Here is a 26,810-nt window from a genome sequence, read left to right as displayed (position 1 = left end):
AATACAGTGGTTTGCATTAATAATGTATCCAATGGGTCATGTAATATGTACTCTATCTTGACAATGTGATGTTAAATCCTCTCTCATTTAATAGTTTTTTTTTAGAAGATTTTTATTGCCAATTACGAATTTTCAGGGGCACTGGCATTGTCACGAGTCACATGACCGTGTTACGTGCCGTTCCAAAATGCTTGATTACATGTGACACCATTATGCCCAGCGCTGATTTCTTGGATTTATCCTCATCTGATGAAGAAATAGCAGTATCGGTTGATCGGCAAGACGGAGGAATACTTCCATACGGAGCTGTGGAATCGTGAGTTCACTCGACCAGGGTGCGAGCTCACAGCTCCGCCGCTCAGCGGAGTGAGCTTGTCAGACACCACGTTATTCTGCCCGAAGAACCATCCGAATATTCAACATTATTTACAGCTGAGTGGCGGAGCTCGTTCGCATGGGAGCAAGCTCATGGCTCCACCACTCGGCGGCATCATTTCCAGCCAGAGGTTGAAATCTGTATAGAAGTATTCCTCCGTCTTCCCGATCAACCCAGCGGCGGAGAGGAGCTCATGGCTGTGCCGCTCACGGATGTGTATGGAAGTATTGCTTTGTCTTCATGATCAACCAATACTGCTATTTCTTCATTAGATGAGGATAAATCCGAGAAATCAGCACTGGGCATAATGGTGTCCCATGTAATTGAGTGTTTGGAACGGGATGTAACACGTCACATGTGACTCGGGAAAATGGCAGTGCCCCTGAAAATTCGTAATTGTCGATAAAAATCTTCTCAAAATGCGATAAAATGAGAAGATTTAACATCACATTGTCAAGATAGAGTAAATATTACATGACCTATTGTATACATTGTTAATGCAAACCACTGGATTTCCCTTTTAAGTTTCATGCAGGCATTGAGACTTCCATCCGTTCATCGTGAATGTAATTAAATTTGATTTGCCATCATGGTGGTACGATGGTGAACGGTTCTTGCCAACAAAGGCAGGTCTTTTATTCGTTTGATTGTCTTGTCTTTATGCGAAGTTGGCACAATGTTTATTGGCGACGTCGTCTGAATGCTTTGGCATACTCTGAATTTAAACACACAGCAGAATCCCTCCAACTCCACAAAGGCTGTCCATTCTTGTTAAAAACCTCAGTACTCCTCATATTTTTTTCTTTGAGCGACTTTTGTCAAAAGCGTTTCCACAATTAGTTGTTCCAACACAATCGGCGTTAGACCCTTCTGCATCTGTGGACAACGACCATCACACAATAACTACAGTAACCCCACTAGGCCAAACTGTCTATGCATCATTTGCATTGCCTCCAATTACGTAGAATAAAAACTACACTGCGCACTCTGCATCCAACATTGGTTCTGCCATGGTCAACAGGCTCTGACTTCCGGTCAGGGCAAAAAGCATGGTAAACAATACACACATTGTTATGGAAAATGATGCGATAAATCTCTATACTTGTGATGTTTTGGATCCATAGAGACATGAATATAATGTAAACATTTGAAGCATGCCCAGGAAAGTTTAAAGGATACATTGATACATATATATCTAATAGCAGTATTGACCTTTATAATATTGTAATGGTATATTTTCCACATTCATAATTATATTTATTCATTGTGAAGGTTAAACTGAATCACACCGGTGAAAAGTTACCTCTTTGTGACCGCCTGCACGGTTTTGACTGTCATGGGCATGGTCTGGACATTGTCATGGTGGTGTGGTCAGGCCACTCCTCTTGGTGGTGCCACCTCTGACTGCTGTCACAGCTGTGTTGCATTCAGGACTGTAATTGATCAGGTACTTAAGTGGTAAATGTGTCATCAGCATTTGGCTATTCGTTGCGTTGTGTCACTGTGTGTGGACACTGATTTATAGTGTCAGAGTATGCAAGGGATTTGTAGTGCTTCCCATTGTTACAGCATGTCTCAACTATCAACGCCGAGTCTTGTTTTTGTTCGCGTTCTCAAGTTTTGACTCACAGTCGGACCTCGTTTCATGGTTTTGGTCCTCGCCTCTTGTCTCACGATGTTGTGACTCTGCCTTCTCGGACTACTACATTGTGTATGACCTTGATTTGGAATTAAACCACTCTTAATATCATGTCCTCGTCTTGGACTCCTGTAATTGGGTCCGCCCCTGAGCCGCTGGTTCATGACATTGACAGCTAACAGCTCAACAAGAATTAACCACATTGCTAGCAAAAAAAAAAGCTAAACCTAGCATATTCCAATATTAAGTTTCACAATGGAGATGCATTATTTGCCTTGAGGATGCCAATTGAAAAGTACAGATAAGGTCAGAAGGAGCTACATTGTGTCTTTGTGGATCTAGAGAAAGCCTATGACAGAGTACCAAGAGAGGAACTGTGGGACTGCATGCGGACGTCTAGTGTGGTGGAGAAATACGTTAAAATAGTACAGGACATGTATGAGGGCAGCAGAAGAGCGGTGAGGTGTGCCCTACGCGTAACGGAAGAATTTAAGGTGAAGGTGGGATTGTATCAGGGATCAGCTCTGAGCCCCTTCCTCTTCGCTGTGGTAATGGATGAGGATAGGCTGGAATCCCCTTGGACTATGATGTTCGCAGATGATATTGTGGTATGCAGTGAAAGCAGGGAGGAGGTGGAGGAGCAATTAGAAAGATGGAGGCATGTACTGGACAGGAGAGGAATGAACATTAGCCGAAGGTAAAACAGAATATATATGTGTGAAAGAGAGGGGTGGAGGGGGAACAGTGAGGCAAAAGGGAGTAGAGATAGCAAGGGTGGATGACTTCAAATCCTTGGGGTCAACAATCCAGAGGAATGGTGAGTGTGGTAAGGAAGTGAAGAAACGGGTCCAAGCAGGTTGGAACAGCTGGCGGAAGGTGTCTGGAGTGTTATGTGACAGAAGAGTCTCTGCTAGGATGAAGGGCAAAGATTATAAAATGGTGATGAGGCCGGCCATGATGTACGGACTACAGATGGTGACACTGAAGAGACAACGGGAAGCAGAACTGGAGGTGGCAGAAATGAAGATGTTGAAGTTCTCGCTCGGAGTGAGCAGGTTGGATAGTTTTAGAAATTAGTTAATTAGAGGGACAGCCAAAGTTGGATGTTTTGGAGACAAGGTTCGAGAGAGCAGACTTCGATGGTTTGGACATCTCCAAAGGCAAGAGAGTGAGTATATTGGTAGAAGAGCGCTGAGGATGGAGCTAGCAGGCAAAAGAGCGAGAGGAAGACCAAAGAAAGGATTATTGGATGTTGTGAGGGAAGATATGAGGACAGTGGGTGTTCGAGAGGAAGATGCACGTGATAGGCTTAGATGAAGAAAGATGACGCGGTGTGATGACCCCTAACGGGACAAGCCAAAAGGAAAAGAAGAAAAAGACAATGTACAATTTCACGCAAAATAATCCCCAAAGCGATGTTTTGCCCTGACCACAAGTTGAAGCCGAATTACCATGTGAATGGGGTCTGTGCATGTGTGTCTAGTTTTTATTCTATTATCATTTGTTGCCTCCCACACCAAACTACAACAACCCCACTAGGACAAACCTTCTCTGCACGACAGCAATCACGTGCAGTATGTCGTTATGATGGCTCTGTGAGCCATACGCAACTGTCCCGACCCCTGGGTTATGGCATCAGTTTACCACATGAAATTATATTTATGGTGAAGCAAGTTACTGTATGACGAGCTATTGCTCTCAAATTAACATGACGTTTTAAATGGATTTCGTCTATTAAAATCCTTTATTTGTGAAAATATTCCAACTTGGACTAAATACACGGCATTTGCATGATTTTAAAATAAGACCAAAAACTTTGTATATACATTCAGGATATAGAAGCCATTACTATTTATCAGTTTATGGCTAAATAAACAAAACAACAACTTCACAAATGCTTACCAGTCAGTGTTTCCAACACGAGGCATGTCGTCCTCCCTGGGACTGAGTACTTGCTCGGCACCTTCATTGCCAGCTACTTTGTCTGCATTTGAACGTGTGTTCTGTCTAACTGACTCAAATTGATAACTTTTAACCTTTATAAAGCATCCTTCATGGGACCCTTTAGAATCATGTTGAACCCTCGAATTATTGGAAAATTCAGCTGCGTTCTTACAATGGAGTCGAATGGCCACCATGATGTTTATATCAATTTCTGACGTCACGTCCTTTCTTGGGTTTTTCCGCTGTGTGGTCATATATTTCTGGCGAATCCAGCAATGTGCAATCAATTTTTGCAGATAATCGAAAAATAAAAATGTTTCCCTCATAACAGATTTCAGATTTGAATTCAGCATAAAAAATGTATACTATAATCAAAAGGTGAATTGAAGACTTTACATACTCTTTAAAGGAACCACTGGCTAAGAATGTCTTGTAAGTGAAAAGAGTATCAGATCGAGGGATGAGGCCGAAACTTGAAGTTGAGGGTGTTGTGTATAATGGGATTAGCAGGTATGCCCCACAGGTAGGATGTGGCCGAGAGTTGAAAGAGAAATTCTGGAAGGAACTAGATGAAGGAGATATGAGCATCCCAGACACAGAAAGAGTTGTGATTGGTGCAGATTGTAATGGACATGTTGGTGAAGGAAATGGGCGATAAAGAAATGATGGGTAAGTACGGGATCAGGGAATGAAACTTTGAGTGATAGATGTTGGTGGACTTGGTTGGTTGACAATTTCTCCACTTTTTGGGAGCACAGACAAGACTACTGTAATGGTCCTCTGACTGGACTCCCAAAGATGGTGGTGAACTTTGCAAAAAGGACGGAAATTAAATTTGTGAACGCTTTTTTCCAGAAGATGCAGGAACATTGGGTGACCTACAAGAGCGGAGGCAAAAGTGCGCAGGTGGAATACATTCTCTGCAGACGATGTAATCTGAAGGAGGTTACTGACTGTAAGGAAGTGGTAGGTGAGAGTGTTGCTCAACAGCACAGGATGGTGGTGTAGAGGGCGACTGTGGTGGTGGGGAGGAAGATTAAGAAGACAAAGGGAGAGCAGAGAACCATGTGGTGGAAGAGAAAAGAAGAATGTTGGGCAGCCTTTCGGAAAGAGGTAAGAAATGCTCTCGGCGGACAGGAGGAACTCCCGGAAGACTGGACACAACAGCCAAGATGATCAGAGAGACAGTCAAGAGAGTAATTGGTGTGTTTTCTGGTAGGAAACGGGATAAGGAGACTTGGTGGTGGAAGCCAAAAATACAGGAAGTCATACAAGGAAAGAGGTTAAGAAAAACGATGGCATACTTTTACCCAGTAACCCCCTTGGCCCCTCCCAGACGCGGTGCGTCCATGAGAAGAGGGAGACCCATGTTAACTTTTCAGCTTGTGCCTGGCTGGCCCCAATGAGTGCAGACCTGTCCACCAGGTCCTCACCATTGAGCCCCACTCCTGAGAGGAGTCCCTGTTACCGACGTCCAGGCAAAGGAAACTGAGATCCACTAAAAATAATGAAGAATGACTTTGAGTCGTACGTTGTCTGATACCTCACCTAGCACCTGTTATCCCTGGGTGGCTGTCCCCTGGAAAATAAAACTCCAGAAAACTTAGCTCTTACGATCACTGGGACACACAAACCCCTCGACAACAATCAGGTGATGTTTTAGGGAGTGTAAAATGTTTGTCCAAATTGTATATTTTTACAGCGTTCTCTTTACTGTCATAAAATAAAATGCAAATATACAGGGTGTCCATAAAGTCACTTTACCATTTCAAAAATTTATTAAAAATGCAATTGATTTTATTCAGATTTGTTCACCTCTATTCAGCGTTTATTAAAGTTTTTTTTTTTTACCTCTTTTAATCCACTTCTACATGGGCACTATTAGTTGCACAAAGCACATCAAGACGGTACCGATTTCTTTCCATTTTTGGTGTAGCATAGCCTCATTATTTGTGGCAATGACATCAGTAATCCCTTGCTTTAGGTCAGTAATGTCCCTTATCTTTGTTCGGTACACGATATCTTTAACATTGCCCCATAGAAAGATGTCCAGGGGAGTGATATCTGATGAACGTGGTGGCCAAGGAATTGGCCCATCCCTTCCAATCCACCGGTCTGGAAATGTTTGATTGAGGAACACTCGAACATGCAGCCCCCAATGTGGCGGTGCACCATCATGCTGAAAAATGATGGTTGTTTGAAGGTCATTCAGTTGTGGTGCTACATATTCTGTTAAAAGGTCAAGGTAAACATTTGCAGAAATTGATGTCTCGTTGAAGAAAAATGGACCAATTATTCGATTGCACATGATCCCACATCACACATTCACTTTTGGGCTTTTACGCTCAATTTCTCTAATCAACTGGGATTGTTCTGTTCCCCAGATTCTCACATTGTGTTTGTTCAGTTTCCCTGAAACATGAAAGGTTGCCTCATCCCTGAAATCCACAAATGCAGTGTGATCTTCTTCTTCTTTTCTTCTTTTCCTTTTGGCTTGTCCTGTTAGGGGTCGCCACAGCGTGTCATCTTTTTCCATCTTAGTCTATCTCCTGCATCTTCCTCTCTAACTTCAACTGCCCTCATGACAGCCCTCACCACATCCATAAAGCTTCTCTTTGGTCTTCCTCTCACTCTTTTGCCCGGCAGCTCCATCCTCAGCACCCTTTCACCAATATACTTACTCTCTCGCCTCTGAACATGTCCAAACCATCGAAGTCTGCTCTCTGGAATCTTGTCTCCAAAACATCCAACTTTGGCTGTCCCTCTAATGAGCTCATTTCTAATCCCATCCAACCTGCTCACTCCGAGCGAGAACCTCAACACCTTCATTTCTGCCACCTCCAGTTCTGCTTCCTGTTGTTTCTTCAGTGCCACCGTCTCTAATCTGTACATCATGGCCGGCCTCACCACTGTTTTGTAAACTTTGCCCTTCATCCTAGCAGAGACTCTTCTGTCACATAACACACCAGACACCTTCCGCCAGCCTTTCCAACCTGCTTGGACCCATTCCTTCACTTCCTTACCACACTCACCATTGCTCTGGATTGTTGACCCCAAATATTTGAAGTCCTCCAAACTCGCTATCTCTTCTCCCTGTAGCCTCACTCTTCCCCCTCCACCTTTCCCATTCACGCACATATATTCTGTTTTACTTCAGCTAATCTTCATTCCTCTCCTTTCCAGTGTGTGCCTACATCTTTCTAATTGTTCCTCCACCTGCTCCCTGCTTTCATGGCAGATCACAATATCATCTGCGAACATTATAGTCCAAGGGGATTCCAATCTAACCTCATCTGTCATCCTATCCATTACTACCTCAAACAGGAAGGGGCTCAGCCCGGATCCCTGATGCAGTCCCACGTCCACCTTAAATTCTTCTGACACACCTACGGCACATCTTACCGCTGTTCGGCTGCACTCATACATGTCCTGTACTATTCTAACATATTTCTCCGCCACACCAGACTTGCACATGCAATACCACAGTTCCTCTCTTGGTATTCTGTCATGGGCTGTCTCTAGGTCTACAAAGAAACAATGTAGCTCCTTTTGACCTTCTCTGTACTTTTCCACAAGCATCCTCAAGGCAAATAATGCATCTGTGGTACTCTTTCTAGGCATGAAACCGTACTGTTGCTCGCAGATACTTACTTCTGTCCTGAGTCTCGCCTCCACTACTCTTTCCCATAACTTCATTGTGTGGCTCATCATCTTTATTCCTCTATAGTTTCCACACCTCTGAATATAGCCTTTGTTCTTAAAAATGGGGACTAGCACACTTTTCCTCCATTCTTCTGGCCATCTTCTCTCTCGCTAGTATTCTGTTGAATAAGTTGGTCAAAAACTCTACAGCCATCTCTCCAAATTGCTTCCATACCTCTACCGGTATGTCATCAGGACCAACTGTCTATCCATTTTCATTCTGTTCAGTGGCTTTCTAACTCCCCCCGTACTAATCATTGCCACTTCCTGGTCATTCATGCTTGCCTCTTCTACGCTACGTTACCTCCCGTTTTCTTCATTCATTAACTTCTCAAAGTACTCTTTCCATCTACTTTGCACACTACTGGCACCAGTCAACATATTTCCATCTCTATCCTGAATCACCTTTATTTGCTGCACATCCTCCCATCTCTATCCCTCTGTCTGACCAACCTGTAGAGATCTTTTTCTCCTTCTTTCGTATCCAACCTGGTGTACATGTCGTCATATGCCTCTTGTTTAGCCTTCGCCATCTCTACCTTTGCCCTACGTCGCATCTCAATGTATTCCTGAGTACCCAAATTGGTGCTGTATCATTCACGTTGAAGCCGCTCGGCCCAAGTTAGCCTAGCGCCCTAACAACTTTACCTACGTGAAGTACACAACGAGTACCAAACATCAAACTTAGACCCAACCTTCAACTACTAGAGTGAGAGCCATTGTGGTTTGAATCCCTTCCATCCACATATCTTTTAAACCGCCATATCCTTTTTATTTTCACACAGGTAGTATGTGATTTGTCTACCTTATGTGCTGACTGTTTATTTGATTGCTTGTTTTGATTACATGAAGTCCGAAGGGGGGCACAATTCCTGTGTGTCCTGTAGGCTGGTCCCAAGCCCGGATAAATGGGGTTGGGGCAGGAAGGGCATCCAGTGTAAATTTGTGCTAAACGTATATAGAGCGTTCATCAAACAACTTGCAGTGGCTTCTGGTAGGAAAGGGAAGAAGCAGACTTGGTGGTGGACCTCCAAAATACAGGAAGTCAATAATTGACAGCAGTTCTGAAAAATCTTCCATAAATTTATCAATTAAATCTTGGAAGTATCTAATTTTACAATAATATTTAGGTCACCTTTAACTAAAAAATACAGCTATTCAAAGAAGCTAAAATCACCATGTATCATTTCTTTACACTGAAACAATAACTTAAAAATAACAGCAATACCACCGCCTTTTTTCCCCACTTCGACACTTGTTCATAAAATGAAATTTTGCTTGCTATTTTAAAATGCTACTACAACAACTTTCTGTTAACTTATTTAATCACAAAAAGTCCAGATCATAGATTGTAATGATGTCAATAATCAGTATTGTTTTATTACCCAGTGACCTGACATGAAAAAGAGCTGGTCTTGCAGAGATAAATAGAGACAATGGTTTGATAGATTCACATTTTCCCCTCACTAAATTTGAAGTTCTACTTTTTTTTATGCCATGTATCTTTGATTAACTTTCTGTCCCTGGTAATTACAGGGATGAAAAATGCCTGATCTCCATAAGGACCTGAGTTATTCCGTAAAAGACCAAGCATATGTCAGTCGTATTCACAGAAAAGTGGTTTTTTTTTCAGTGGAGGAGGTACCTTTCGCATCTAAGGTGGCACTGTTTTCAGGCGAGGGGGGATGGGAGGAGGATCTTGATGTGGTGCGGCTTGCAGTCCAACATTGATAATAGTCTTCACCTTATCCGTTAGATTTAACATTGCATTTAGGCTGGCAGAGAGTGAGTTTTGCGTCAGGCTTGGCTCCAAAGGGGCAGGGAGAGGTGTGGAAAATTTAAAGTGCTGGCTCATTTCATGTCATTTGCTCCTCCAATTGTTTGGATGAGACTACTTGTTCCTCTGAATGTTTTGGAACTTCATCATTTTGCCTTTTTGTTGCATACACGTTTCTATCAATTTGTTTTTGGACCATTGAATGATGTCCGCAGTAAAAAAACGTTGGCAGTCAATACCTTAACTCTTCGTCTGCCTTGTAAAGATGTGTGCACTCCCAAAAAGTGGCGAAATTGTCAATAAAACTCACGTGTAGTGCAGTACATACTTCTCTTGATGACCTTGCTCTCTCTTTTCTTTGATGTAATCATATATATTATTCATGCACTCTTTTTTTTTATCATGTTGCACTATTTGCATCCTCTTGCTGATTACCCCTGGTGACTCATGTATTGGAGAACTCTCTGCACGATCTGGGCAATTGTCACTGTGCCAGGTCATTGCACTGGTACTTTAAACTGTTCTAAATTGATTAAGAGCCGCATCATTTGCAGACTTTAGATTATAACGGTATCACCACACTGTTGGTACACTTACATTGCTCAATTTCTCGCTACCCTCATGTTTTTCGTGTCCTAAATGTATATTTCATCATTGTGATTATTTGTTTTCATACTAGAGTGGCTCCAACTGCCAGAGAAAAATTCCTGGTGTGTCTTGCAACATACTTGGCCAATAAAGTACTTTCAGATTCTGAATGAGATTTTATGTATTTCCCTTTCAGCCTGTCCTAATTGTCGGTTCCAGTATGCACTGTCTAAAGGGGGCTGTATGCACTTCTGCTGCTCTCAATGTCGTTACCAGTTCTGCAGTGGTTGCAACAACCCATTCCATACGGTATGTTTGCTGAAATATCTGCTCATTCTCATTTAATCACTTTATACACTATACTGTATATATAGGATTTTCTGAAAATACAACTTACAAACCCAATTCCAATTAAGTTGGGACATTGTGTTAAAAACAGAATACAATGATTTGCAAATCATGTTCAACCTAAATGTAATTGAATTAACTACACAGAAAATGTTCACACTGTTTAAATAATCAATAACTTGGGATTGTATGGCTGCTACATGTTCCAAAAGAGCTGGGACAAGTGTCAAAAATAAAATTTGAGGAATGATCATCGAATACTTGTTTGAAAAGTCCCACAGGTGAACAGGCTCAATGGAAACAGGGGGATGCCATAATTGGTTATAAAAGGTGGTTCTCTCAATTGTTAATTCACAAGCAATGTTGGAGCAAGGTTGACCTCTTTGTGAACAAGTGGGTGAGAAAATAGTCGAACAGCTTAAGGACAATGTTCAACATATAATTGCAAGGAATTTAGGGATTTCATTTTCTATGGTGTTTTGTGGTCTGATGAGTCCACATTTCAAATTGTTTTGGGAAATCCTGGACATCGTGTCCACTGGGCCTAAGTGGAAAAGAACCAGCTGGACTGTTATGGATGCAAATTTCGAAACCCAGCATCTGTGATCATATGGGGATGTGTCACGAGCCATGGGGTTGGACCCAAATGCAAGACTCAGAGGCAGTGACAGGATGTTGAGGTTTTTTTTTTTTTTCCCAGGCAGAAGTCATACACAGGTAAGCAGTCATAAAGGGCAGAGGCACAAAAACACATGCCAACAGGCAAGGTCCAAAAATCTGAAAATGAGGTCAGATTCTAGGCAAAAAACAAGACTTGACTTAGCTGTGGGGGCACAGGAACACTGGCCGTGATAAGACGAATACATAAGAGGCTCGTATACTCAGACTACTGCAGTCTCAAGCACAACAACCTGGCAACTGAGAATGAAAAACACAAGGCTTATATGCCTGGCCTAATTAGCATCATTAAGGTGCAGGTGTGGAGCTGCTCTCAGAGGCAGCTGCGCCCAGGGCAGTGGCCTGGCCACGCCCATGACATGACATGACCTCTCCCAGGTCCGCGGATCCCAGACGCGACAAAAGACAAAAAAACAACCAAGGGTGAGCGGAATGGGGCCAGGAGGAGGGGAAAAAAACCCCACCCCAGCCTGTCTAGTGGCCGTCCAGGCTACCCAAAGCGAGCATCTTGACTGAGTAGTTCAGGAGGTCGGCTAGGATGCCAAGCACCAGGGTCCCTACAGGGTGACTCAGGCGGACTTCCACGAGGAGGGTCCCAATGGCAAAGCAGGAACCAAACAGGAGAAGGTGACAGCTGTGGACGTAGCCCCGCCGAGGCATGGTGGCCGCTGCTTGTTAAGAAATGAGGACGCGTGGTCGAGAGGCTGCTGGTGGTTGAGCACCACCGAGGCACGGTTGAGAGGTGGTGGCAGCAGCTACTGTTGATCAAGCACTGCTGAGGCGTGGTCGAGAGGCGGTGCCTGCTGCTGCTGGTTGAGCACTGCCGAGGGATGATCGAGAGGCGGCGGCTGCTTCTGCTGCTGCTTGACCATCTCGAAGGCATGGTCGAGAGGTGGCGGCTGCTCCTTGTGCTGCTAGAGCACTGCAGAGACGTTGGCGAGAGGCGGCTGGCGCGCAGGGTCCACCAAAGCGTAGGCAAGAGGTGACTGGCGCATGGGGTCTGCCAAAGTGTGGGCGAGAGCCCAACTGGCTAAATGATCACCTTTTTTTTCCCAAAGATGGCGCCTACCAGTGTGGCAGCCTTTGGCAAGTTCTCCCTGGTACTGTATATGTTTGTGTGTTTTTCGGGCTTCTCGGGACTCAAGCATACAGGAGAGGACTTGCTAACCATGAGAGTCTTCTCCTGACTTTTTTCTCGACAACTCTTGACAATTCACTGAATCTTTTTCTGGAGTTGCTACTCGGCACGCTCTTCAAAGCCTCGCGACGAAGAGGGACATCCATCTTGCGAACCTACATTCCCTAGCCAACAAAATTGACGAAATTCAGCTTCTGATTAAGACCTGCAAAGACTTTGGATGTTCTGCGGTTCTGTGCTTCACAGAGACTTGGCTTTGTGGACGAGTGCCTGACACCGCCTTCACGCTCCCCGGCTTCCACCTCCATCGTGCGAACCGTGTTGCCGAGCTAACACGGAAATCAAAAGGTGGTGGAATATGCTTTTATATCAACGAGAAATGGTTCACGGACATCACACAGCTCAGCACACACTGCAGCCGCTTTTAGAATCGCAGTTTTTGACCCTAACCTTATTTTAGCCATTTTATTTGCCATGTGAGTTCATATCGTTCATTCTAGTCAGGGTTTATGTTCCTCCTATAGCTAGCATGAATGCAAAATTGCTAACGCTCGCCGAGCAGATAAACGAGATTGAGCAAAAACACCCAGATTCACCGATCATTATCCGAGGAGATTTTAACACAGCTAAACCTAACCACGAACTCCCTAAATATAAGCAGCACATAAAATGTCAAACGAGGACAAATAACACCCTGGGGTGCTCAATGGGTCCCAATTGCGAGGCAGTCTTGGTTCATCGCGGGACAGCGTGCCAAAAAAAAAAAAAAAACGTCAGCCATCTGCACGTGTGCGCAATTTTGCACCGCTGATGGAGTCTCTTCGCAGATATTCTGCGTCGCACGCAAAAAAAAAAAAAAATCCAATGCAAATTGAAAGTATAACATACAGCTATTCATTTTGTGTCATTTTACAATGTGATTCAATGAGTGAGGGATGACTGGTTGTTACATCCAATGGCACAATTCACATACGTACTGTAAAAAAAAATGAAAAGAAGAAGCCACTGGTTTCTTTTAGGCAGCGCACGGAACTTTAACAACGATTGCTGCTCGCCACACTCTCTTTTTTCCAGTTTACTTTAAACCCCCCCCCCTCAACCCCCAGCTCTTAAAGACATACACTCATAACTCAAATGCTACAGTACTTATGCAAACCATCAATGTGTTTTATAATGGCATCGTTCACCACGGCTGCTTTAGTTAGCAACACAGTCCGGGCAAAAGGAGCAAAGACGAGCTAGACATGCTGCTTGTGCTTACTTTCGATATTAATGGAGAAAGTTAAAAAAGAAATGCTGTTGTTTTAAGATGCAATGACTGTCAGAGTATGATAATAATCGAAGAAAAAGTGATTAAACTGGATGAGATTTTCTCTTTTCCGAGTGGGAAAGGTCTGGTCTGAAGCCACGGTAGAAAGTGCAGGATGAGATGGTGTGTAATTTTAAAATTCCACCTTGGGACAGCCTGATCCAGGACAAAAACACAGACAATACTGTGCACAAAAAGCTAATTCTGTATTCTAAACATAGGAGGCAACATAAAATTGACCTTAAAACAGTTTGGGAGCATCATCATGGTCGGCGTCAGTAGCTTACGAGAGGCTGGGTGTTTGAAAAGTAGATCTTGGGGTAAAGAAAGTCCGGGCACCCCTGCTCTAGACCATTGTTACACATTCATCAAAAATGCATATCATGCAATCCCCCGCGCACCCATTGGCTCCTCTGATCACTGCTTGCTGTACTTAATGCCTACATACAGGGACGCACTTGTGCGAAGCCTTTAGAAAAAGAATTTAAAAAGTGGACCAACAAGTTTAAAATTAGAACTTCAAAGCTGCTTTGACTGCACAGAATGGAGTGTCTTTGAAAATTTGACGCGCATCCTAGAAGAATTCCCGGATATTGTTACCGCGTATGTCAGCTTCTTTGAGGAGGTGTGTGAACCAAGACAAACTTTTTGCAAGTTCAATAACAAGCCGTGGTTTTCAGCTAGACTTAGACAACTGCGCCATGCTAAATTAATTGCATATCGTAGTGGGGACAGGGCCCTCTAGAAATCGCACTAGAAACCAGCTGACTAAAGAAATTAACATTGCGGGCAAGAGGGCCTATGCAGTTAAACTGGAAAAATATCTCGGCGCTAATCACTCCAAATCAGTTTGGCACGGATTACAATCGCTCACTGAATACAAGCGACGTTCTCCCCCGGTAGAAAAAATGAACAGGCTAGCCAACGACCTACATAGCTTTTACTGCAGATTTGAAATAGACACTTCCACACCACACACCCACCAAGCCGCACCACTTTCCACTCCACCATTTAACATACATGAAAGTGATGTTAGGTAGATCTTCTAACAACAAAAGATCCACAAAGAGCTGGGCCCAGCCCTTGTGTCCCCATCCTGCCTCAAAGTCTGCTCATACCATACCAACTTGCTCCTTTCTTCACAAAGATCTTCAGCAGGTCTCTACAAACTGTGTGAAGTACCAACCTGCTTCAAATGATTCACTATTATACCAGTCCCCCAAAAAGCAACAGTCTCAGGCCTTAATGACTACAGGCCTGTTGCTTTGACATCTGTGGTCATGAAGTCCTTTGAACCTCTTGTGCTGGAGCATCTCAAGCGCATCATTGGTCCCCAACTGGACCCACTACAGTTTGCTGTTCGTTGACTTCAGCTTTGCGTTTAACACAATCATCCCTGAACTCCTCTCCTCCAATCTACTCCAGCTCAGCGTCACGCCTGCCATCTCCCAGTGGATCTACAACTTCCTGATGGGCAGGACACAGCAGGTGAGGCTGCGGGATACCACCTCATCCACGCGCACTATCAGCACCGGGGCACCCCAAGGTTGTGTCCTCTCCTCTTTGCTCTTCTCGCTCTACACAAATGATTGCACCTCGTGGCATCCGACTGTCAAGTTCCTGCAGTTCGCAGATGACACCACGGTCATCGGCTTCTTCAAAGACGGCGACAAGTCTGCGTATCGACAGTAAGTGGCGAGATTGGAGCTTTGGTGTGGTCAACAAAACCTGGTGTTGAACACTCTAAAGACCGTGGAGATGATTTGTGGGCTTCAGGAGGCATCCTTCACCACAGCTCCCTTTGACACTGTCCAACTCTCTTGTGTCAACTGTCGAGACCTTCAAGTTCTTGGGAATTACAGTCTCAGAGGACCTGAAGTGGGGGGCGAACATCAACTCCATACTCAAAAAATCCCAGCAAAGGATGCACTTCTTGCGGCTTCTAAGGAAGCATGGCCTGTCACGAGAGCTGCTGATACAGTTCTACACAGCAGATATCCGATCAGTACTGTGTACCTCTATCACAGTCTGGTTTGGGGCCGCCACAAAAAAGGCCAAACTCAGATTGCAACGGACAATCAAAACCACTGAACGGATTGTCAGCACCACGCTACCCACTATTGAGGACTTGCACGCAGCGCGAACTAGGTCCAGAGCAGGAAGGATCCTTTCGGATCTTCCACATCCTGGCCACCAGCTCTTCCAGCTCCTTCTGTCGGGACAGCTCTAGAGATCAATGAAAGTCAAAAGTAGCAGACATTCAAACATTTTTTTTCCCTCTGGCAATCAAGTCGTTAAATATATAAATTTTATATATATATATATATATATATATATATATATGGAGAGAGATTTTTTTAAATGTATATTTTGAAGACTATTGCATGATTTGTCACTTCAAACTGCTCACTTTGTACAATTGACATTGCACTGGTCAAAAACGAGAACTGCGAACGGGTAAAGGCACTCTGTACAAGCTTAACACAATGTGGGATGTTAACACACTTATATCTTATCTGTTCTAAATGAGTCTTATAAGGAATAGTTCCTATAAACAGAAATGCCTCTTGTTCTTTGTTTTTGTTGCTATGTTGTTCCTTGTTCTTTGTTCTGAATGTCATACCAGGGTAGCGCCGACTGCTGGAGAAAAATTCCTTGTATGTTTTTATGTGCTATTAAAGCTGTTTCTGATTCTGATACTTTTCTCTTCCTGCGCAAGCTCTCAAACACCCACCCACCTTCGGTTATGAGTCGTGAACCTGCGTGCAGTGAGCTCAGCTACCGACCATCCTTCCGCATCCGCTTACGTCTAGCTAGGCTTTTGCAGTCGCTGTGACTTTTTTGCATTCCGATGGACAGCATTGCTGACCAACATTGCCAGTTGGGCTTCCTGCTCACTGTTGTCATCAGATTACTGTAAAGTGTCTTTGAGTTCAAAGTTTAATGTATTATTATTGCTATAAATTTTTAAAAAGCTTTGATAATCACATCCGAGACACACAGAGAATGTTTGTGTATGTACATACATTTATTATTAATTTACATATCTGTGCTTGTTTTCCTGTGCTTGACTGATTCAAATGTAGCCGTTAGCTTGGAGAAAGGGCTGTTAGTGAAAGCTATCCCCGCAACGACGTCAGGACTTGTGGTTAAAATCATTCATGAGGACGGTCACTGCAAAGTACAATATTCCTCTGGCAAACAAATCAGTCATTATACGAGTATATCCCAGCTCAGTGGATAACAAACAAATCACTCTTCAGTTCCTAAGTACAGCAGTTCACTGAATGAATCACTCTTCAGTTCACTAGTTCACTGAATGAATCACTCAGTTCACTTATGTCGCTCCACCACCAGCATGGCACTGCCTGACACTGGCTGCTCATTGGTCATTCGCCGAAGTGAATGATAACACTGATGAATCGCAAATCACATGGCAGTTCAGGGAAAAAGTCCCAGCCCCCCGGCAGGCTTCCCACGCATTGGCCAGTCGTCAAATATTCAGAAGTGAATGACAAAATGATTCAAGAGTTCCATTTCTCACTTGCCTCACGGCCCTGCGACCAAGCAAATATAACGAATCACAAACTGATTCGGTCAGTTTGGTCACTAAAAAGATTCATTCTTCTGAAAGCATCATTCGCCAATGAAACAACACTAGTTCAATCACCAAAGAGCATTGTATTAAGAATGCGCGTCACGAACCCACGTCCTCTTCATAAGGTCCAGGTGAAGCCACAGATGGTTCTTGGACTGTGAGGGTGGTCCAGGAGAGGAGTGATTCAGCAAATTATTTTACCTTGCCAAGGAGTAGATGGAGCGCTTCATCATATTGTTTTAACAGAACTACTTGTCTGTTCAGGGATTCCAGCTCGTTAGGGTTCATTCTTTGGCCAGATCAAACTGTTACGCTTCGCACTGCTGGAAGGTACCCAAGAGCAAATACAGAAAGGCTGGTCGGAATTCAGAGATTTTATTTAGTTAAAGTGGTCGCAGGGTTACAGCTGACTGGGACAGTAGCAATCTGTTCTGGTGTGAGCGCTCTGTCAGGTGATGAGTTCAGTGGACAAGAGTGCATGTAGGCAAGGAAGGAGATGTGGGGAGTCCAGACATGACTACAGGCATGGAGATTCTGGACAGGAGTTAAGGCAATAAAGCTTCTGGGAAAGAAACAAAAGACTGATTAGGGTACTGAATACAGTAGTAGTAATCCCAACGAGAAGCGACTGGCCGCATGACTGCTAAAGTTGATCTGGCAACAAGGTGAGGTTCGGGACTGGTTTAAGTACAATGCTGATGAAGATGCGTCTCAGATGGTCACGGCTCCAACTCATCTCCTCCTCCACCTGAACAGACACACACTAAACACAATAGGTCAGGGTGCCAAGGAAGCAACCCTAACAATTACAAATTCCAAACATACTCTTTTTTTCTTGCTAAATGATTTTTATACAAGCAATTTTATCTTTGTCTTATGAGACCTGCGCTGTGGATCAGTGTACTGTATCTGGACTCCATGCCCATCACCCCAGGGACTGTCTATTCTATTTGAGAGACTGGGAACCTTCTAGACTTCAGGCATTATTGGAGGTATTTGATTTCTGGTACATTCCATGGGTTTTTTGGTACAAAACACAACTGTTCTTACAATATTTGTTGTAGTAGTCAAAGTATTGCAGTATTTGCAAATACTGACAAAAATACAATAAAATAATGCAAAAGGAAAATTTTCAGTTTAATTTCAAACACTCACATCATGGTGAGTGGAAGAATGAGTATGAAAATCTTCTTTGCTAGATGTTTAACAGATGTTTGGAAATCGGCTTCATAAGATAAAGATGGTGTTTAGGCACAAAATCGGAAGGTATGGAGTAGAAATTTAACACTTTAAGTCAGTCCTTAAAATGTAAAAAAAGCCACATTACCACTGAGCTATAGGGCCTCTACATTACAGAATGCAGGTGTCACAAGGTAAAAGGAAAAAGATTGTTGCCTTTTCGTGTAATTACTGATGAAAACATTTGAACAATTTAAGTGGTGACTATTATGACTTACAAATCCCTTCACTTGTTTTTCTTTTATTTTTGAATGACAGAACAATGGTGTTACATACAATACTGACCCCACTCCTGGAACACAGACAGGTAGGTCAATGAAACATCAGCTCAATGAAACATCTATACACAAACACACACGCACACACACACACACACACACACACACGCACATGTGTATTCTGGATTATTTTTTCATATTCTGAATATTTTATATTGAGGGTGTCCTATAATTCTCCATACATAGGAGACATAAAACATTCCATACTTAGAGTAAAGAAAATAAGTATTTGAACAGCCTGCTATATTGCAAGTTATCCCACTTCGAAATGAGGGAGGGGTCTGAAATTTTCATCATAGGTGCATGTCCACGGTGAGAGAGATCATCTAAAAAGAAAAATCCAGAAATCACAATGTATGATTTTTTAATGATTTATTTGTGTGATACAGCTGCAAATAAGTATTTGAACACCTGTCTATCACCTAGGATTCTGACCCTTAAAGACCTGTTAGTCCGTCTTAAAAGTCCACCTCCACTCCATGTATTATCCTGAATCAGATGCACCTGTGTGAGGTCGTTAGCTCCATAAAGACATCTTTCCACCCCATATAATCAGTAAAACTCAACCTTGTAACATGGCTAAGACCAAAGAGCTGTCCAAAGACACCAGAGACAAAATTGTACAACTTCCCATGGCTGGAAAGGGCTACGGAAAAAAATTACCAAGCAACTTGGTGAAGAAAAGTCTGTTGGAGCAATCATTAGAATGGAAGAAGCTAAAGGTGACGGTCAATCTCAATCAGAGTGCAGCATCATGCAAGATATCACCTCGTGGGGTCTCGATCTTCTTCTTCTTCCTCTTTTCCTTTTGACCTGTCCCGATTAGGGCTTGCCACAGTGTGTCATCTTTTTCCATCTAAGTCTATCTTGTGCATCTTCCTCTCTAACACCCACATTCTTCATGTCTTCCCTCACAATATCCATCAAGTTCTGCTTCCTGTTCTGCTGTCCTCATACATGTCCTGTACTATTCTAACATGTTTCGTGGAGTCTCAATGATCCTTAGAAAGGTGAGGAATCAGCCCAGGACTACACGACAGGACTTGGTCAATGACCTGAAAACAGCTGGGACCATCGTTTACAAGATGACTGACACTAAGACGTCATGGTTTGAAATCATGCATGGCATGGAAGGTTCCCCTGCTTAAACCAGCACGTCAAAGCCCGTCTTGAGTTTGCCATTGACCATTCGGATGATACAGAGGAGTCGTGGGAGAAAGTTTTGTGGTCAGATGAGATCAAAATGAACTTTTTGGTCATAGGTCCACTCACTGTGTTAGGTGGAAGACAAATGATGAGTTCCATCCCAAGAACACCATCCCTACTGTGAAACATGGGTGTGGTAGCATAATGCTTTGAAGGTATTTTACTGCACATGGGACAGGACGACTGCACTGTATTAAGGAGAGGATGACCGCGGCCATGTATTGTGAAATTTTGGGGAATGACCTCTTTCCCTGAGTCAGAGCATTGATGGGTTATGGCTGTATCTTTCAACATGAGAATGACCCGAAGCACACAGCCAGGGAGTGACTCCGTAAGAAGCATATCAAGGTTCTGGCGTGACCTAGCCAGTCTCAAGACCTAAACCCAATAGAAAATCTTTGGAGGGAGCTGAAACTGTTTCTCAGCGACAGCCCAGAAACCTGTTTGATCCAGAGAAGAACTATGTGGAGGAGTGGGCCAAAATCCCTTTTGCTGGGTGTGCAAACCTGGTGAACAACTACAGGAAACGTTTGACCTCTGTAATTGCAAACAAAGACTACTGTGCCAAATATTAACATCGGTTTTCTCACGTGTTCAAACACTTATTTTTGCAACACGTATCACTGAAATAAATCGTTAAAAAAATCATACATTGTGATTTCTGGATTTTTCTTTTTAGATCTCTTTCACAGTGGACATGCACCTACGATGCAAATTTCAGACCCCTCCATGATTTCTAAGTGGGAGAACTTGCAATATAGAAGGGTGTTCAAATACTCATTTTCTTCACTGTATATCGTTCTAACATGTATTTCTTTATATTTCAGATAACCCAAAGAATCCATTTGAATAAAATGCAACACATTGAAATCAATCTGATGGCCGGTTCAGCAAGCAGTTGTCTGTTTGCAAGCGTATTTAACAAAAAACATGGGACATCAGCCTTCTGGAGCGGATTATTGTCAAGAACTGAGGCACCACTGTACTTGTATTGTTTTTCGTTTTTTTTTAATCATCATTAATAATCTTTGTGCATGTACTGAGGCAGCGGTAATATACTGTGCCTGAAGAAAGTACTTGGCCCAATTTAACTTTTCAACCTTTCGCCACATTTTAGGCTTAGAATATAAAGATATAAAATTGACATTTTGTCAAGAATCAATCAACAAATGGGACACAATCGTGAAGTGGAACAAAATGTATTGGATATTTTATACTTTTTTAACATATAAAACTGAAAAGTGGGGCGTGCAATGTTATTCGGCCCCTTTACTTTTATTGCAGCAAACACACTCCGGAAGTTCAATGAGGATCTCTGAATGATCCAGTGTTGATTGATGATGATATGATGATAAATAGAATCCACCTCTGTGTAATCAAGTCTACATATAAATGCACCTGCTCTCTGATAGGCTCAGGGTTCTATTTAAAGTGCAGAGAGCATCATGAAGACCAAGGAACACACCAGGCAGGTCCAAGATACTGTTGTCGATAAGTTTAAAGCCAGTTTGGGATTCAAAAAGATTTCTCAAGCTTTAAACATCTCAAGGAGCATTGTGCAAGCAATCATATTGAAATGGAAGGAGTATCAGACCACTGCTGCCGGCCGTCCCTCTAAACTTTCACCTCGATTAAGGAGAAGACTGATCAGAGATGCAGCCAAGAGGCCCATAATCACTTTGGATGAACTGTAGAGATCTACAGCTGAGGTGGGAGAGTCTGTCCTTAGGACAACAATCAGTTTTACACTGCAAAAATCTGGCCTTTATGGAAGAGTGGCAAGAAGAAAGCCATTTCCCAAAGATATCCATAAAACGTATCGTTTAAAGTTTGCCACAAGCCACCTGGGAGACACAGCAAAAATGTGGAAGAAGGTGCTCTGGTCAGATCAAACCAAAATTGAATTTTTTGGCCTCAATGCAAAACGATATGTTTGGCGTAAAAACAACACAGCTCATCACCCTGAACACACCATCCCTACTATCAAACATGGTGGTGGCAGCCTCATGGTTTGGACCTGCTTTTCTTCAGCAAGGACAGGGAAGATGGTTCAAATTGATGGGAAGATGAATGGAGCCAACTACAGGGCCATTCTGGAAGAAAACCTGTTGGAGTCTGCAAAAGACCTGAGAGTGGGACGGGGATTTATCTTCCAAAAGGGCAGTGATCCAAAACATAAAGCCAAATCTATAATGGAATGGTTCCCAAATAAACATATCCAGGTGTTAGAATGGCCAAGTCAAAGTCCAGACCTGAATTCAATCGAGAATCTGTGGGCAGAGCAGAAGACTGCTGTACACAAACCCCTTCCATCCAACCTCACTGAGCTCGAGCTGTCTTGCAAGGAAGAATGGGCAAGAATTCCAGTCTCTTTATGTGCAAAACTGCTCGAGACATACCCCAAGTGACTTGCAGCTGTAATTGCAGCAAAAGGTGGCGCTACAAAGTATTAATGCAAGGGGGCAGAATAATATTGCACCCCCCCCCTTTTCAGGTTTTTATTTGTTAAAAAAGTATAAAATACCCAATAAATTTCATTCCACTTAACGATTGTGTCCCACTTGTTGATTCTTGATTAAAAAAAGTTAATTTCATATTTTTTTTGTTTGAAGCCTGTGTACAGAGAAGGTCAGAAGGAGATACACTGTGTCTTTGTAGAATTAGAGAAAGCCTATGACAGAGTCCCAAGAGAGGAACTGTGGTACTGCATGCGCAGGTCTGGTGGGGCAGGGAAATATGTAGTTCAGGACATCTATGAGGGCAGCAGAACAGCGGTGAGGTGTGTCGTTGGTGTGACAGAAGAATTTAACGTGGAGGTGGGACTGCATCAGGGATTCGCGCTGAGGCCCTTCCTGTTTGTGGTAGTAATGCATAGGCTGACAGATGAGGTTAGACTGGAATCCCCTTGGAATGTTCAAGGGGGGCAAATACTTTTACAAGGCACTGTATATTTCAGGATAGGCCACAGGACACGCTTGTCCTGGTCCCTGCAATTGTCGGAACAGAATCCCTCAACCAACTAAAATAAATGCTCAACCATCCATCTATCTATCCATGATCTACCGCTTTTTCGGGTCGAGTCACGGGGGAAGTAGCTTAAGCAGGGATGCCCAGACTTTCCTTTCACCAACCACTTCTTTCAGGTCTTCCGGAGGGATCCCGAGGCGTTCCCAAGCAAGCTAAGAGACATAGTCACTCCAGCATGTACTGGGTCGTCCTCGGGATCTCTTTCCGGTGGGACATGCCCGGAACACCTCACCAGGGAGGCATCCGGAAGGCATCCGAATCAGATGCCCAGCCACCTCATCTAGCTCCTCCCAATGCGAAGGTGCAGCGGCTCAACACTGAACACCTCCCGGATGACCGAGCTTCTCACCCTATCTCTAAGGGAGAGCCCGGACACCTTGTGGAGGAAACTCATTTCGGCCGCTTGTATCTGGGATCTTATTCTTTCGGGAACGACCCACAGCTCATGCCCATAGGTGAGGGTAGGAACGTAGATCGAATGGTAAATTGAGAGCTTCGCCTTTCGACTTAGCTCCGTCTTTACCACAACGGACCGATACAAAGTCCGTATCACTGCAGACGCTGCACCGATCTGTCCATCGATCTCCCTCTCCATTCTTCGCTCACTTGTGAATGAGACCCCAACATACTTGAACTCCTCCACTTATGGAAGGATCTCATCCCCGACCGAGAGAGGGCACGCTACCCTTTTCCGACTGAGGACCATAGTCTTGGATTTGGAGGTGCTGATTCTCATCCCAGCCACTTCACACACTGCTGAGAATCGCTCCAGTGAGAGATGAAGATCATGGCTTGATGAAGCCAACGGAACCACATCATTTGCAAAGAACAGAGATTCAATGCTGATGCCACCAAACCGGACACTCTCTACGCCTCAGCCATGCCTAGAAATTCTGTCCATAAAAGTTATGAACAAAATCAGTGACAAAGGGCAGCCTTGGCAGAGTCCAACTCTCACCGGAAATTAGTCCGACTAATTGCCGGAAAATTTTGCCGGCAATGCAGACCAAACTCTGACAGCGGTCGTACGGGGACCGAACAGCTTGTATCAGGGGGTTCGGTACCCTAAACTCCCGAAGACCCCCCACAGGACTCCCCAAGGGACACGGTCGAATGCCTTCTTCAAGTCCACTAAACACATGTAGACTGGTTTGGCGAACTCCCATGCAGCCTCGAGCTGGCCCTGTTGATCGAGTTGCTAAAGATGGATTCAGATACACACTAGCATTCACTGACGACTATTCAAGTACTATATTTGTGTATTTTCTGAAAGCTAAAAGCGACACTGTGAAAATAAATTTTTCGCTGATAATGCTCCTTATGGAAGTGTGAAGTGTCTTAGAACCGACAACAGCACAGAATTCACAAGAAAAGAATTCCAAACTTTCCTTAACAAAAACAGCATAAGACATGAGTCCTCCGCACCATATTCGCCTCATTAAAATGGAACGGCGGAGAGAAATTGGCGAACCTTATTTAACATGGGAAGGTGCATGCTCATAGAAAACAACCTACCAAATGAGTTGTGGACATATGCTGTAATGACTGCTGCAGTAATACACAACAGGTGTTTCAATGACAGGATGAAACAAACCCCTTTCTTTATGTTAACAGGAAAGAAACTTGACCTTTCCAGGATGAGAATATTTGGCTCTATGCTTTGCATACTGACATGACAAAAAGAAATTAGACTCGCGATGTGATAAGGGAATTTTTGTGGGATACGACAAAAATAGTCCATCATATCTAGTCTATTACCCCAACACAAATAAGGTCATGAAGCATAGACTGTTCAAGTTTGTTACAGAGAATGTTGTTGAACATAAAACCCAGACTGATCAGACAATAACTTGTGATGATGATGTTGATAGAAGGAAAGATGAGTCTTCCATGTCAGGTACGGATATGACAGACCAGAATGAAAAAGACGGAGACATTTCTCAGACAGAAACTTCTGATGACCAACATATTCAGATTGAAGGTTGTGAGTCTCGATACCCACTGTTTTACCTCTCTGATTATGTATCGGAAATAAGTGACCAAATATTGACAGATAATATAGACTATTGTTGCAGAATGTACAATGTACCCCAAACTTTCAAAGAAGCAATTAGTTCACCCAACTCAGACGCTTGGACGAAAGTTATGAAAGAGGAGATGGATTCTCTTAAGGACACTGAGACATTCACATTGACTCGTCTACCAGAAGGTAAACATGTAGTGGGGGGTAGGTGGGTCTACGGGACCTACAAAGCAAGATATGTTGCTAAAAGTTATAACCAAGTTATGGGAGTAGATTACAAAGAAACATTCTCTCCAACCGGAAGTCTGACTTCAATTCGAGCTTTGATGCAAGTGGCAGCACAACATGATATTAACATACATCAGATGGACGTTAAGACAGCATATCTACATGCTCCTATTGACTGTGAACAGTCTATTGAACAACCTGAAGGTTTTGAGTAACACTCAGAAAATGGTGAAAATGTATGTCAGCATAAAAATTGTATCAAGGTTAAGTCGAACAGTCTGTATAGCACGAGATCAAGTGGGGGTGTTGACAGGTGATCTCATACGTCACTGCACTGTTCTGTGTAAATGTGTGTCAATGAAGTTCTTTCCAGTTCTATGTTAACTGAAGTGAGCAGCATTTTTCTTCCTCCGTCAAAAAGATAAAATATCATAAGTTATTCCACGCGAGATGGCTGCACCAACACCCCTACATATTTGCAGTCTGTCATTTCCAGTTTCATCCATCCACTGATTCTAAAATTAAATCTAAACCTCCAAAAGTTTTTTTTTCATTTTCTTTCTTCAAGGCTTCTTGGTGGTTTATCCCCGCTTAGTCAAGAAATTTGAGGGATTAAGAAAACAATTAAGTAACAAGTAACAATAATAATAAACAACCAAATTATTTAGGGGTAGGGGCTGTAACCCCCTAAAATAGGCTTAATGATGACACTGTCTGTCTTTCCAAGGACTGTGTGGAGTGCTCGAGCAGAAGGATGATGGAGCCCAGCAGTCTGATTCAGCTTGTGGAGCACTGACCCAAATTGGACATGCTGGACTCTGCGAGTACGAGATCTACATTATGTGTTCTACTGATAAAGACACATAGGTTAATTCCCAGAGTCTCTAGAAAAGTCGTATGCCGGTTGATTGCCACTTTTTGCGCCATTATTTAGTTTTGAAAAAGATAAAAAGAATACTGGATTGAAATTGAAAAATTTATTTCCTAATTTGATTTTAAAATGTGAGTTGTTTTATATCTGCTCTCTATAGTCTTCGACACTTTAGTCAGTCTCTATCGTTGCTGTGAAAATAAATGTTCTCTCGAACATGTTGAAGGTATATCACAGTTTTGGGAAGTTGAAGTTTCAATAACTGCTTCACAATACATTACTGGTAAATATTTTATTTTGCAGGAGAGTGGAGATACTGCAACATGATTGGCTACTTGAAAAACGAAGCTGTAACAATAAACAATGATAATGAGAACTGGGCATCTCTTAGCTGAGTGGAACGGGGAGGGGCGGTTGTGCACTCACGGGGGCAGGCATGGTTAAGAGGTGAGCGCCTCTTTCTACTCCTGCGCTCGTGGCCCACAGCACCCCCATTGTATCACTTGAACAAGGCATTGTGCCTTGTAGCATTTGAGGTACACACGGCAAAAATTATTGTTGTGCATAAAATGCTAAGATCATCTCTCATGATTGGCCCGTTTTAGTCACATGCTCTGATGACGTACTCGGTGTTCCTCCCTGCTCCACATATCACCTACACCATTGCCTTCTTGATTCATTTTTGCAATATGATCTAGGTCAATTTGTTCTCGCAGTCAATGTTCCACGATCGCCATTGTTGTTGCTTTGTTCATTTTTCCGTAAAGGGAAGTGAAAACAGCTACCGGAAATGCAGAGGAAGCTCAGCCCTGTATTGTCGGTCCTTGCCAATACTAGCTGT

The 26,810-nt window shown here is 43.2% G+C and overlaps 1 protein-coding gene across 2 annotated transcripts in view; it reads left to right on the top strand.

Annotated features, from left to right (window-relative positions):
• Positions 1-26,810, top strand: part of rnf31 (ring finger protein 31) — a 157,401-nt gene that overhangs the window by 118,476 nt on the left and 12,115 nt on the right. For both annotated transcript variants that reach the window (XM_061840165.1, XM_061840164.1), the window contains 4 exons: positions 10,223-10,335; positions 17,979-18,089; positions 18,595-18,643; positions 25,826-25,922. In XM_061840165.1, coding sequence (XP_061696149.1) covers positions 10,223-10,335; positions 17,979-18,089; positions 18,595-18,643; positions 25,826-25,922 — 370 coding nt within the window. The remainder of the gene's footprint in view (positions 1-10,222; positions 10,336-17,978; positions 18,090-18,594; positions 18,644-25,825; positions 25,923-26,810) is intronic.

This window comes from Syngnathoides biaculeatus, chromosome 13, assembly GCF_019802595.1.
Source record: "Syngnathoides biaculeatus isolate LvHL_M chromosome 13, ASM1980259v1, whole genome shotgun sequence".
Lineage (NCBI taxonomy): Eukaryota > Metazoa > Chordata > Actinopteri > Syngnathiformes > Syngnathidae > Syngnathoides > Syngnathoides biaculeatus.
This window is presented reverse-complemented; position numbering and strand designations above follow the sequence as displayed.